At 34.7% G+C, this 16,100-nt stretch overlaps 1 protein-coding gene across 1 annotated transcript in view; it reads left to right on the top strand.

The window, feature by feature from the left end:
• Positions 1–6,400, top strand: part of LOC108690946 (nuclear receptor subfamily 2 group E member 1) — an 11,349-nt gene extending 4,949 nt beyond the window's left edge. The window contains exons 2-4 of the mRNA XM_018198502.1: positions 4,723–4,959; positions 5,113–5,336; positions 5,738–6,400. Coding sequence (XP_018053991.1) covers positions 4,723–4,959; positions 5,113–5,336; positions 5,738–6,400 — 1,124 coding nt within the window. The remainder of the gene's footprint in view (positions 1–4,722; positions 4,960–5,112; positions 5,337–5,737) is intronic.
• The last annotated feature ends 9,700 nt before the right edge of the window (positions 6,401–16,100 follow it).

The following is a 16,100-nucleotide window of genomic DNA, read 5'->3' as shown; positions in this document are numbered from 1 at the left end:
ATATAAATAAATAATTTAATAATAATATGTGTTATTGTAAACCATATGAACACATAATAATGAGTTAATGATAGATAAGATTCTTTATATCTCTCTTTCGAAATTATATAAAATTCTTTTATATTAACTTAATATATTAATATTTTATGAACGAAATGTTAAGATGTTAAAAAGTTTAATAGATATGTTTAATAGATATGTAATCACAACATACATAAATAATGACTTTCGAAAGAGATTTTATTCCCGCCGACACATGCAAATGTATTACAAAGTAAAATTCATAGAAAACCAATATAAAAAAAGTTTGACGGCAGGACGATTATTTTTTGCCGACAAAATTCGTTCGAGTAGTGAGGCGACGCGACAATAATGCGTTGTCGCCGAGCATAAAACGAGTCACGTGCGTTTTACGGACTGGAGACTCAGTCTATCAGTCCCCTTGCAATTAGATGAAGTTCGTAATTTTGTACAACGAAAGTTTGGCTGGAGGACATATTTTACGCCGCGTTTCTCCCCCTTTCTCCTTCCCTCCCCCCTCTCTCTCTCTCTCTCTCTCTCTCTCTCTCACCTTTCTCTTATTTTCGTTCACCCTTTGCATGCGAATGTGCACCGATGGGGATGCGCGCAACACAAACTTTTCCCTTAATTTCGTGATCACGATACATAGTAGCAACTTTCGGTTTTTGGGGAGAGAAAGAGAAAAACGCCAGTCGAAATAAAGACTGCCACTAGCCGGTGAATTACATATCCGGCTATATATATATTCGCAGAACCCAGGTTCTATTCCCCTTCGCCACCGAATTTCAGATATCGGATGTTCCACATATCCACGTGTCGATTTCCATTGAAGTTTACAATTCTGACGTAATGCGACATTCGGGACCGTTTTCGTCGGTGGCCACAGTTCAAATGAAATAATTGATATGGGGGAGCACGTGCTCGCGCTTTAGAGCGATACTTACCGTCTTCGTGTTCGTACGCCAAACGTACGATTTTACATTCCCCTTTTTTCTGCTGGCCACACCTCCGGACTAATGACAGTATTTTTCTCATATATGCGCGATTGAAAACGCGCGCTTGCGCGCATTCACGCGCCTCATCAAATATTCACGCGATTTTTACAGCAACCCCGTAAAGGGGCTTTCTCTCCTCCCTTAAACTTCTTCTCCTTCTTCTTCTCTTCCCTCTATTTCAGCGAAGAGGACACGGAGGAAGAGTCCGTTCGCAATTGTTACTATAAATATCACATGAATATTTGACGCGACGCGTGACAGAAGGAAGATGATCATCACCCGAAGAATACAGTCGCGTATTCCTCGGTTCCTCGACGATGAAAAATTCAATCGCGAGTGACTCGAGAGCCGACTGCAAATTTCATACGACCACGTGATGGCGAGTAGCGATGCAGAAACGCGTTGCGTGATTCCGACGCGCGCCCGCGATCGTGGACACGCGTGTACGATGTGTGTCCGCGCGCGAGTCCTGGAGTTTCCCTTCTGGGAAGGGAGAGAAAAGGTGGACATTCCTTGTCCACCGCGACGAGGGCCGAGGGAGCCCAGCCCTGTCATTCCGGCCGCAACCCGTCTGCTTTCCGCTTCAACATATGCACCGCATTTTGCGCATTACTGTAACTCCTCGTTAATGATTTACCTGCAGGAACATCGAGGCCTTTTCTCTCGATCACATATGCTGCCAAGAAGAGGGAGCGCCTTTTAACCGTGAATACTATAAAGAAAAGAGCAGTTCGCGTGTGCGTGAGACTCCGGGAAACTTCTCGATTTATCGCTATTACCGACAATCGAAGTATGTAAGAAATGGTAGACACGTATAATGCTATAACTTGCTATAACTTGAAGCCTGGTAGTAAATACAAAGTTCTATGTGTCACATTGGACTGCTAACACCTAGTAAATTTATGGTAAAATGTGATGATAATAGGTATATTTACTATAGGATATTGTACAGTGTTCAAGCAAGAACCCGGACTGAAAGATTTTTTTTAGTTCTGCTCCGATTTCGATTCACTAATAGCGTTTTCTCTTGGCTGCACTATCGCCTACCAGTACAATATTCAGACAGTGTAGCGTGTTTTCTTGGCTGGTGATAGGCGAATTCATTCAGTGTTTCTGTAGTGTAGTGCAAATTTTATGCACGAAGTGGGGTTTTGCTACACGAAATAGACGGTGTAGAGCCAGTGTGACATTAAAAATTTGAAAATGGAAGCAGAATTAAATCAACCGGCAGCAAAATTAAACACAATAGCGTAGTCATCATGATGTATGTATGTGTATACTTTTGTAATGCAGCATTGATGTAGCACTTACACGCAACTGGTGTAGCGCGAAGTTACACTCATAGTTTTTTTACAGTCTCCTTATTCGCTTTATTCTATTTTTTTAATTTATTCTATTAAAAAGTGGAAGGAGAAGGGGGAGCAGACAGAGAGAGAGAGAGAGAGAGAGAGAGAGAGAGAGAGAGAGAGAGAGAGAGCATGTTCATCTGTTCAAGAAAATCTAGTCGAAAAAAAATATCAACTAATTCTGAATGCATCAACTGATTCTGATCACGTGATTCTGAACAAAAACTACGTAAACATTATTTTAAGCACATTTTTCTCGGTCCTTTCTTACATCTTATTTTATTCTTATGGATAGATTTCACTTATTATATAAAGTCTACATATTCTTAAATTTCATGACTTAAAATAAATTCTTGCAATATATTGGTAAGGAAGATTTAAATTTAAAAAATGTTAATATCTTAAAAAAAGTTTACGCGATCCCGCCAGATTTCTTATATCATATGAGAATTTGGAATTTGCATTCCGATTGTTAAAAGAGCTATCGACGATGGATTGAACGTTAGTGATTTGGACGAAGGAACAGGCAGAACAAAGATAAAGACAACAAGGATAAAGATAAAAAATTAAAAATCGGAAAAAATTGTAAAATTTTATCAGTTTGGTTACGATTTCAGTATTATAAACTTGGGTACAATTTCGGTTTCGGTTCCGATTTCGGTTCGGTCCGGTTGTACAGTAAAAATATGTGCGATGATTTTAAATAAAAATATTGAAAAATCTACAGCATGTCGCATACTTGTATACGAAGAAATTTTACACTTTATGTCATTCCCTTACTTCGAAAGCGACATAATTCAAAAAAACGTAATTTTCTAGTTATTATTGTATTATGAATGAATTAGATAAAGATTATTCTATAAATCATCAAAAGTAAACTAATTTGTTAACTTGATAACTTTTTAGGCTTTTTAGGCTTTCAGGGTATTATCTGCAAAGATATCAGAAGATTGCGGGTTATCATCGTGTTTTTATCCATTGCTAATATTTCGTGAATCTTGTTGTTCACTTCATTAGGATGAAGAGCGCATTGATATTGGTGCGAACTAATACTGATATCAGTGCCCTTTAGTATCAATGCGCTCTTTTAAATCGTTCAATATACGAACGCTTACTCCAAATGCCTAATGTAGACGGCTTATTAGACAAACAAAAAATTTAAACAGTAAACGAATTGGACAATCACAGTAGAGACCGTAAAACAATAATGTAAATTATAAAGCAAATCTAAAGTTCGATCTACAATGTGAACATAGTTGTAAGTGTAAGTTTAAGTCACACGAATTGACCACGCTTAATGAGCGTAGAATGAGTTTAAAACGTTGATTTGCTTAACGCTTATGTCTTATTGCTTAAGTTTTTTGTGTGGGTTAGTTAGAATACACCAATCAACAGGTTGTTGCACGGTAGTTACCGCGCGCGCGCATTCGATACTGGCGATTTAAGATATTAAACGAGTTCTGGGCGTGTTGTTCTTGCACTGGCCGCCATCGCGACTATAATAACAACAGAGATAAAGAAATCGACGGGAGAGATCGAAGACCCGATATCGAGCAAAGTATCGTGTTTCTGGCTGCTCACTTAGGACCACTGAATGCAGCAGCCACATCCGGCCTATTCAGGCCCATTCACAATCTCGTCGGTCTCAATGGCGTAGGCGGAGCCCATGACAAGGAGTTGGTACCCTCATTACAAACGCACGCACCCCCAACTTCCCCTCCCGTTATCCGCGCGCCCAAGGGCCAAGAGTTTACATGTGCAACGTGTGCGTGTGTCTGTGCACATTGTACCATGTTCCCTCCTGCGTGAACCATTGGCGACAAATCGATCCATTCACGTCCAAAACGTCATTCAGCAGGCTCGTGTTGTCGCTCGTAAACGGGTTTCGACCAAAATACCGACATTTTCACCGAGATTAACGCGTCCTTTCCACCGATTGTCAACGACAATGGCATGCTTACTCGTTGGCCGGCAACGACTCCTTCGTTGAACGCGATGAAGTTGACGCGAAGCCTGTATCGAATTGATTGACGAGGGAATGATGAAGTGTCTCTTCATGTCAACGCGTTTCTTCCACAGACTACTAAAGTCGCTGCCTTGCGAAAACGTCGCGTCAATCAAGAGGATCAAATTACGCTAACATTTCTTTAAAGGGACAGCTACCTGTTGGAATATGCAATAATATGGAGAAACAAGTTGCTCGCACTCACTTCGTACATTTTTCAGATCTTTCTAATTGTTACAAGAAAAGTCAATAAAATAATTTTATTAAATTTAATTTTGGAAACAATAAATTTTGCACGTAGGTGAAATTATTTTATTTTACTGTCATTTTATGGAATGTTTTTTTTCCGTTTCAGGCCGCATTCTTTATGATATTCCTTGTAAAGTATGTCGGGATCACTCTTCGGGAAAGCATTATGGTATATTTGCTTGCGACGGATGTGCTGGCTTTTTCAAGCGATCGATTAGACGGAATCGTCAATACGTGTGCAAGGCAAAATCCGAGGGGGGTTGTATGGTGGACAAGACACATCGGAATCAATGTCGTGCCTGTCGATTGGCAAAATGCATTCAGGCCGGCATGAACAAAGATGGTAATTGAGGCGTTCTAGCTATCTTCTATTCATGCCGTTTTTAAAAATGTTTTTTTAGTAAATCTCTTCTGAAACATTTTAGTTATTATACACTTTCCTTTGTTTGCTAATGTATTACAAGTCATTACGAGAAACTATATCATTTTTTTATAGCTGTGCAGCACGAACGAGGCCCACGGAACTCAACACTTCGTAGACAAATGGCTCTATATTTTAAGGAACCTGAAATTATGAATAGTATGGTAGCCTCGGCACCAACGGCTTTAGATCTTGTTTTGCCTAAAGCGCCATCGGAACCACGCGTCTCCATGCCTAGACCATCGCCCCATCCCTCTCTTCCGCATCCGGTATATTGCAATGCGTTGACAGTATCGAAAGTACGTCTGCATCTAATATATATTAATATCTAATGTAATGTGCTAATTTTGCTTAATTTTTCTAAATGTTCTTTTGGAGAATTTATATATCGCATAGATACTCTAAGAAAAGTAACATAAAAAATATAAAATTATTCGGGAGAAAAAAAATTACATATTTTAAAATTGATAAAAATTGGCAATATAATTGAAATATATTAAATATAGCAGAAAAATTTCAATTTGTGTCACTTTTCTTATGGGAGTGCGATATATCTTCTAGATATTTTTTAATAAAATCTAGACAAATTTTTTTATAAGATCTAAATACTTTTGTAAGATATAAACGCTTCTGTAGACTTGAGGAAAGTTAAAAAATATTTTTAACAGCGACAAAACATTGAAGGCATTATCTATTTTAGATGCCATCGAATATCCCGAATCTGCAGTTGCCGTTTATACCCTCGATCAATCCTGAGTCTATATGCGAGCAGGCCGCGAGATTACTCTTTCTGAACGTGCACTGGGCGCGAGATTTGGTGTCGGGAACAAATCTCGTAATGGAGGATCAGCTGACGTTGCTTGAGTCTTCCTGGCGCGAGCTCTTTCTGTTAGCCGCCGCGCAAATGATACCAACCCTGGATCCCACACCTTTATCGTTGAATCTTCAAAGTATCGGGCTTGCGATCGAAGTGAACCGTTTTCGAGAGACTCTGGCCGGCTTCCACGCAATGAATCTAGATCAACATGAATTTGCCTGTATCAGAGCGATAGTGCTTTTCAAAGCCGGTCTGGATAATGAACCGGTATCCAGCAGTAGGAGTACGAGCAGTAACTCACCTAGTCCCGGAAGTCGACTCAGGGATGCGATCTGCGTCGCCCGGCTGATGGACAGCGCCCAATTAGCTTTAGGACAACGGCTCAGCGGGGCCTCTTACGGAACCCTTAGACTCAATAAGCTACTATTGCTACTGCCTACCCTGCGCTCCGTATCTGCACATGCTATTGAGGAACTTTTCTTCAGAACAACTATTGGCGTGATTCCAATCGAAAGGATTATCTGCGACGTGTATAAGGCGTCCTAACACAACGGATCCGTCCCGACAAAGCAATATGAAAATTGAGGAAAGCACTTATTTATTATATTTTTATTCTTTAAGATAAGATTTTTTAAACCGATTAAGATTTTTTAAACCTTCAATATCAACGTATTTTATTTACATGAGAGAGAAAGAGAAACATTTTAAATATAATTTTAATTTTAAATTTAATTTTGTTCTTTTCATTGCTCTAAGAGAAAGAAAGAATGTAAAAAATTTTATGTTAATTTTATTAATATATTAGTACATAAATTGCATATGCAACAAATATACAATTTATGTACTAATAATAATTCTACAATTTTATTGGAAAATTTTAGTATGTCAGTTTTTATTTATTGCGAATTCGATTGGCCACAGTATGTAGGTAATGCATATTGATGCATATTAAAAACATATTAACATTAACATAAAAGTGTATATACACGTATAAATGATTTGAACTTGTCCAATGTATAGCTCAAATTATTACATTTGTTTGGTTAAATATATATTAAACATTTAATTGATCAAAATTTATATTTTACACACACACACACACACACACACACAAAATGTTTTTTTTCTATTTATGTATTATTTCATTATAAGATAACAAGCCTTAATCTGCAGTGTATTGTGTATATCCAATTACACTTGTATATTAGTGCATCCAATCGAATTCAATGCTAAAAAAAAGAGAAAGATGCATCAATTGGGATTACGATTACATAATCGAAAAAAATATAGTTTATGTGAAATATTAGTGCGAGAATAGAATGATCATAATAGATTTAAGTTTTATTAAGAACAGAGACAGAATAAATTATGTTTTCCAAGGCTTTGGAGTTGTGCAAAAAAATTAATTTTAAAAAATTTGTTTAAAATGTTTTAAGAATAAAATGCTTCGATGAAAATAATCTACTGAAAAAACTAAAGAAAATATACAAACGCATGTAAATACAAATGTAAAAATGATACATCTTCGTTACATTTTAATTATCTAATTATGATAACTAAAGAAAATATAGAATAATATCTTATTGAGATGCACATGTCAAAAACATAATTATGTATATAAATAGGATTTCAACATATGTAAATAAAATGTTATACATCTACAATCTTTATTTCTTTCTTCACATTTCCTGATAGTTTTACGCACACATTTTAAGATCCATTACAAATATTTATAAATATTGAATAACGCAAGATAATTATTTTAGATGTATTTGTTTGTGCTTTTATGAAAATCTAGCACGACTGAAGAAGATAAAGATCTACCTTCCATTCATTATAGTAGAGGAGAAAAAGCAAAGGGATTGTATGTTCAAAAATTTACCTGGCTATTGGGGCCAACAGAATACGTAGCATTTCATGGTGATTTGACCTATAATCGGCACAAAAAAGGACCGTACCGAATTCTGTTGATGCTGTACATTTTGTATATTTCTTGCCTTGGTAAGCCAACATGTAATCATCCGAGCAAATAGTCTGAGTCGACGGATTTAAGACCCATGTCGACGTCTTTGTTAATGGCTGTTGGAGATCTCTGTTATTTCAGAAGTTTGATTTTCTTTTCAAGGTCTTTGTTACATCGTCTTCTCTCGTCAAATTTCAACTACTTTATATTGTTATTTAATTCTCTACACAAACAAGAATTCGAAGAAAAACATCAACTAATTCTAGGATCAACTCTCCTAATAATTATTATATACATTGAGTCATGTATTTTTATTCTCCAATTATCAGTGAAAAATATCAAAAAAGCCCATCAAAGTTTGCATCGGCAAACATGCAATGTAACATACGAAAATAAAAAGTTTTCTGTGCATCCGAACAACCGATGCAGGCTTTCTGATATTTTTCATTGATAGATTCTTTCGATCCTCATTTTATATATTTGTCCTCCAATTATTTTATATTATAACGCAAAAACATTATTGAAATAAAATTTAAATATAGAATTTGTTGTGTGAAACGAAATCTAGAAAAAATTTATCAATTGCAATATGTTTGAAAAGTACTAAAGAATATATTCTCACGAAATTGCGAGATGCGGGATATGTGAAATAATATCAGCATGTCGTTCAGTTCAACTATGCCTGAACAACTCTTATTACTCACCTGAGCGAACCTTCGAGTGTTACCACTTAGTGACACTTCCTTGTGCTTAAATATGTTTATGTCAATTCTAATTTTTATCCTCCTTTTATCCATCCTTCGAACGATGTGCATAAAAATTGACAAATATCTGAAAATATTGACAATGAAGAGGAGAGGTAAACCTATTCGCAATATAATTCTATAAGTTACTTATACGACCTTTTCTATTTATTTATTGCTTTTAAAGCTATATTCCAAAATTTATTGTTAATGAAAATCTATTATACACAGTACATGTAACGCAAACTATAGATTTTCAGTACTGGCAATAAGTTTTGGAACACAATTTAATAAAAATAACTTATTTTCTTTTAACGTAAGTTTTTTTTTTAGAATTGGAATATGAAGATATTCGATATATGATTTTTATAAAACATATTTTTTAGAACTTTTTATACTTATTGGTACAATTCTTGAAAGATTCTGCAAATCAAGACGTTGGAGAATACAATTGTCATTTTTAGCTTATACAACTTTCACGAGTGTCAAGGTGGAATGTTTGCCTGGCTAATTCGGCGGTCCTTAAATCCTCAACCTTCCTGAGGATTACTTTTTGGAGGATTCCGCTATACGCGGTTGAACGCTTGGCCGGCTACTGTTTAATTCAAGGTCGACCATCCGAACAATCGGTTCACCTATAAATTCCATAATTATTTCCTTTTCCATTTTTGTATTTTAGAGAGATCAAAGTTCTATATCAAGAAGACATCATTAGATTAAACATCATTAGATTACATTAAATTATTTGTATTTTGTTTTAGGATAATTCTAATAGAACGTGTCACATGAAATTTTTATATTTAAATTGTTACAATATTAAAATTGTGAAAAAACTTTAATTAAAATTTGGAATATAGTCTTCTATGTAAATTTTATTTTTTCATTGATACCGAGAAAATAACGTCTTTAATATCTTTAAATAATGTAAATAATAATGTAAATAATGTTTGTTAAATTTAAGACAATGATTATTAAATTTAAAATTAACAAATTTAATCAAAATCACGAGTTTAACGTGATGGCGATTATGTTAAATCGCAAAACTGTTTGAGAGCGACGATGGGGTGCGTGAAGCAAGAGAGACAGAGAGAAGCGATATCGCAGCATCCAATTAACATCTCGATTTAATAAAGCTCTCAAGCCGCATATGTTACCATTTCCCGTACAAAGTGCCTGCCACCTAAAAAAAGAACGACATGTAAAAAGAGAGAGAGAACTCGCTTATTTTCCCTGCACCCCTGGAACCTACTCTCGTAATCGAGGAGGCCAACGCTCTTCAGCAAGTAACACTGTAACGTTTCCGGCTGAGTGAATAATAATCCCGGGAGTTCTGAACAATGACGACCTACTTCGGTAGTAACAATGATGGTAACAGAGAAGCGGCATTATAAACGTCACAGATCTATAGGCCTGGTGTTATGGAATTTCTTTAGTTAAAATAAAAGCTGTTCCGCGATATACACGAATAATACATGTAGATATGTGTACCAATATAAATAACGTTTTTAATATATTAGATTATATATTTACTAAATTATATATTTTTAAAACAATATTAAAAATTCTACAAATTATTATTTTTCTCTGTAGAGTATCATTTCAATAATCTTATCATTTATATTGTACTTTTAAAATTATACACACAGAAAGAATTTACTAAAATATTTAAAATCTTAAAAAAAAATTTTTAAATAACTTTGTTGGACATCTTAATAATTGCATAAAATACTTAAACATTGATGACAACGCAAAAAGTTTTAATATTCTAACAACTTGTTTGAGCGTCCTATTTAATTACTTTAATGATTTAAACAAAATAATTTTTTTAATCTTATTGTATAATCTTATAATATAACTATATTTTTAGAAACTTCAGCAAAAATATTCTTTCCAGTATAGTAAAATAAAAATAAAAATGTCCACAATTTGAAACATTTCGCATACAAAAATTTGTTTAGCAGTTAAAATAATTTCTATGAAATTTTGTGAAAGTGATAGGCGATTTCAATTAATCGATGCATATGCAGCTAATTTGTGCTTTATTAAATTCCTGACGAAATGTTTGGCACGTGCAAATATTCGCTAAAACTTAATCAAACATGCGATGGACATGCTTACTTATGACAGATGTACTAAATTCAAAATCACCTTGAATTGCCAAAGCCGAATTACCAACGGTTCCCATCGATGCAATATTGGACAACACCTTGCCATCCTAGCCGCTCCGATGAAAACACACAGCACAATTCAAAGAACGCGCGGCTCATTCCGAGGAACAATGTCGAAAACAATAACACCGATCATTCCTGATCCCGGTATACATATTGCTATATCGTATAAGTAACAGTAACAAAACGCAATTCGAACACAATGGGGCGACGATGTAATTGCGCCCCACGATGATGACTGGTGCTTGTACAAAGGGCACTCGACTATATGTTACAATCTCGATTTCGTCGCCGATCCTCGAAGACGACAAGAGGAACAGAGCAAGAGAGAAAAAGAGAGAAGGAAAAAGAAAGTCCCAGAGAGACCGCGTCAATGCCGCTCAAGTGACCTCTCATGAATTGCGCTTTGCTTTGTGGGCCATTGTTGGCTTTGTTTTGAGGTAACAAAATAGAAAACGCGTTTCATACGCGACCGCTATTCTAGTCAATTAGCGGCCATGTGATCCATCAAAGTGGGATATTTCTTTAAATTCTCAACATAATTATAACTCTGTAATCTAAATTAAAAATGTTTTCATGTAACATTATTGTTCTACTTCTTTCTATTAATTTAAATTAAGAATGTTGGTATAATATTAGTCTAACGCATCTTTACAAGAATTAAAGAAAAAAATACAAAAGCTAAAGGTTTTTAATTTTTCAGCTAATCCTTTAGAGCTGACGACAAAATCTGTAACACAATCACTGATTCAAAATCACTGGGTCAAAAAAAGCTATTTAATTTTATTAAAAGGCATTTGTTAATTTCCAGAAACCAAAACAATAATTTATATAAAAAAAGAATGAATACTAAATATATTTTAATTTTAATACGAATCCAAATTTTTTTGTAGATGTGACATAAGAAAAATTGAATTGTTTGCCATTTTTTTAGAAAAAAAATCTTTATAATTAAGTGAATCCAATAGCATACTAAGCCATCTTGAAATCTTTAATTCTTGCTAGCTATTAATCGTCTTGATTCATCATCATATCATAGAGTACGAATTCTAAGTATGAATAACTAAGAAAAGCGAAAAAATAAGCGATCTAAATCAGGCTCTGTGCCGTTACGAAAAGATTCGGTTTGCCCCCGATATAATTTATTCGGACAATAAGCAAGCGTCTAACAGGCGTTCTACCCTCCGTCGTGCCTCGAGCATCAGTGTCATCACAGTGATGAGCCCCTCAATGACAGCGACCAACATAATCTGTTCCCATCAGCCAAGTAGACATAATGGACGCATCAGCAGCGGGAAGCGACAATGGGAGCCGGATAGCATTTTACAGGAGCGCGTGATTGTGCGCCTAGAATTGTCGGGGGTGGTAAAAGGAGGGTGACTAGTGAGTGGGCCCGCGCGAGGGGGCGAGACATGGGGTGAGATCGTCGTCACCGTCGTTTTCTAGTGGTACGCTTAAAACGCGGATGCACGGAACGCAACGCAACTCAACGCAACGCAACGCATTCGGCCCACCTCAGACTCACGGAGCCGAGACTTCGCTTTATTAAATTCCTGACGCGAAACGCCCGGCACGTGCAAATATTCGTTCGCCGAAGTGAGACGCGCTATTCGAGATGCTTGCTTACGGCGCGAACGCGCTAAATTCAACCGAGCACTGGAACATTTCGAATTGCGAGCGTCGAGTCGCGAGAAGCCGTGCCAGAGTCGCGGGAATACTTCCAGCTGCCGGATTCCCTTGTTGCCCGATGCGATCCGGCAAAACAATAGTAGAGAAATCCGTATGTACACGGTATTCCGGAGCAATCATTTTCAAACATTTTGTGAATATTACATAGATAGAAAAAGATTTGCGAAAACATTGTCGCTACTTTTCATAATTCATGTGTGTTGTGTGTGAACATCTAATATTAATCTCATAGCGAATACGATTGTATTATATTAAACAAGTGCATACTAAAAGTTGTTATATACGTTAAAATTAACAAAATTAAATGTAAAAGCACATAAATTTTTTAAATAATTAAATACTTAATGTTGTCACGTTCGATAGAATATACATATTAATATTAAGATATAATAATTTTCGTTGTTAAAATGTTGATTTTATTACGCAACATTTAGATACTTTATATAAGATAGCATTAATATAGATAGCATTATATGCATTAATTTAATGTAGTGCACGAGTGATCGAATTCATCATCAATCATATTACATAAACGGTTTCCGCCTACAATCTACTCATATATGTATTATGCAAAATTAAGTATATCGAATATACATTCTAGAATTATAATCTAGCACTATAATCTAGTAATTATATCAAGCAACTACTTACATAATTAAAATTATGGTATATAAAATAGATATACATATATTATTTCTGCATAAACAGGTTGAATTGGTTTTTAACATTCAGTGTGCTAACCACGAAAGTTTATAATTAACTTGTAGACTTTAACGGAAGCCTTATTAAAGCAAGATACATAATGAAATATACGAGTGTATAATTACGATGTAACTATGATTGATCTGAAATACTCTGAAATTCTTCGACAATTGAAAAATGAAAAGACAAGAGAAAATTTAAAAAAATGAAAAAATATATGCTTGCATGAAAAAAGTATCGAATATTATATCCTTCCCAATTAAAAACAGATATGAAATAAATGCAATTAGCTAAGTATTTCATTACTCAAACAAGATCTCGGAAAAGGTTATTTGTAAAAAATAATATTAATTTTGAGACAAAAGAAATTACACATTTATAATCGTTTTAGAATTTTAGTAAACATTTTATTTTATTTTTAACATTAAATTTAAACATTATTAAACATTATTAGTAATTTTAAACATTAAAAAAACTGCATAGTGCAAAAGGATCAATTTTAATTGTTATCCACTAATATTTCTAAGATCAATCGAATTTTATCAGTATATGAAAATAAAAGCCTGGTAATGCAAGCTTGCGAGCTTTTCTTTCACAATTTCTATCTCTCGTAAAATAGAAACATCACATGACACCATGACAGCTTTTCAGAAATATTCTTTTTCCTCCCTTGCGATATCGGTGTTCAAAAGCCCGTACCCCCCTCAATATTGAGCGCCGCACGTTTAAGACGTTAAAAAGCACGTGTATGCGACAGACAATTATGAGACCGGCTACGACTTAAGACCACATGAAGGATCACGCACATCAGCTTGATACTCGGGTGAACAGGCCCCCTTTCACAATGGCTGACTTCGTAAGGCAAAAATCAGAAAGTTAGGCCCCCGATCCCGTACTATATCTCGGTTGCCAGCAGAGAGAGGGACCAGTGAGCGAGCGAGTTTTCGAGGGATGCGCAGCTGTCATGAAGAGTGCAGCGATTGGCCGCTACTATTAGTCGGCCATGCTGAATCTTTCCGGTCTGGCTTCTCCTCATAATAGTATTGAAGACTTGGAACAGGGTCAGTAACTTGGCTAAAGATCAGGGTCGTCCAATAATATCTAACGTTGCTTTCGTACCCGCGAGCGTTTCGTTGTTCAGCTGACAACATTGCCTGTCAACTTGGTAAAGTTGATAGAATCAACATCGATTAGTTGTCCACAGATTTGTCCCTTAATAAATAAACTGAATTATTAAAACCGAAAAACACATTTTGTTTTTATAATTTATATTTTTTAATTAAGCGATTTTGTGTGTTAAATACATTTCAGTACGATATGAAAATTTTTGTATGCCTGGCGATATCCTTGACTGTTGCTGGTGACATGTAGAATATGCCGCGTGTGAGATGGGTGTGTCGTCGATTATAACAAACAGAAACGCGATGTGTCTCTGTTATTGAAATAAATCCCATCATAATCATTGCTAACACTTCTGAAGGGAATCTGGAATAAGCTAGTAGCGGGAGAAAATGGTCAAGAGGTGGAGAGAGAAAGACAGAGGGTTGCCGGGGACTCGATTGTCGGCCGCGTGCCGCCACCCTAAGGATTAAGCGCAATTATTGGAATCATCTCCGGTAGACCACAACCCGTTTCACACGCTTTTTGTGTTCTTTTGGATTGTTATGAAAGCTTACTGCTTAACTTAAAAAAAATCATATTCTTTTAATATTTCAAAAGTTAAAATAATTATGCCGATATTCATATATAAAAATAATTGTTCCATTATGATTACATCTTGTATAAATTAAAATACAATTTTGAACTACAATTGTATTTTTTAACTCTAAAAGAATAAAAACTAAGTTAAAAAAATACTTACATTAGAAAAGCATCTAAATTACACAGAAATATTTTTATTTGAATTTTACGTTTATATTATTGATATTTTAAACTATTTGAAGATTTACATTTAATTAGTATATATTTTTTAATTCGATTAATTCGGTTAATTGAAAAATATATTTTATTATTTGAAAAAAATATTTTATAAGAAAATATATTTTGTGAGATTGTATCTTACAAATAGATAAAAATCAAAAAAATAAAGAAAAATAAATTATAATACATTACAATACTGTAAAGAGCATAAAAATTAATTTTTTAAAAAATATCGACCTTGCCTTTCTCACTCCTTTCATACCGTGAAGAAATAATCATAAAACTTGTATTTAAGTGAATGTGCTGTTCAACAAGTTGCAATAAAATAGTATAATGAGATAACTTCAATCGTTCTTTGTACACCGGCATTTTCAATCGATCGAATCTATCGAATATACAAAGTGTCTTTTCTTCTAACTTTTTTAAATATTTGATTTTTAATATATAATTTATAATTAATTTAATTTTAAGATTTTTATCAAAATTAATTTTAAACATATTTAGCTATTATTTTCATAGATCATTCTGATGAATTTTAATATTTTTAATACTTATACAATTTAAATAATATTAATGTCTCAATATTTTAATTAAAAATCAAGATTTATCTAAAAATTGTAAATAAATACAAGCGCAAAGAACTCAGGATACTTCATATAGATTCAAAGTACTTTACTTTCGAATTCAAGTGGCTGACATTTCTCATAGATAGACAGAGAGAGAGAGAGAGAGAGAGAGAGAGAGAGAGAGAGAGAGAGAGAATGAATAGACCTCCTGTCTCTTTTTCCTCGCATTGCTTTGAAGGAAACATGACACACGTTAGCGCCGCCGAGCCGTTGTGAAATCTGCGAACAAAAACGTATGTTTCAACTATCTAAAGTATTTATGTCTTGTTAGGCTCATAATTAGCTGCACAAAAGCTACGTAAAATACATTTTGTAATCTATATTTACGAATGAAATACTAGCCATTGCACTTTTCCAACTACGCTTTATGAGCTGGCTTCATTAAGCACACGGTTATAGCAGTATGTTTTTTTCCTAATCACTAATATATTTGTA

This window comes from Atta colombica, unplaced genomic scaffold, assembly GCF_001594045.1.
Source record: "Atta colombica isolate Treedump-2 unplaced genomic scaffold, Acol1.0 scaffold38, whole genome shotgun sequence".
Lineage (NCBI taxonomy): Eukaryota > Metazoa > Arthropoda > Insecta > Hymenoptera > Formicidae > Atta > Atta colombica.
The sequence above is the reverse complement of the archived record's forward strand: the minus strand, read 5'-3'. Positions and strand labels throughout refer to the sequence as shown.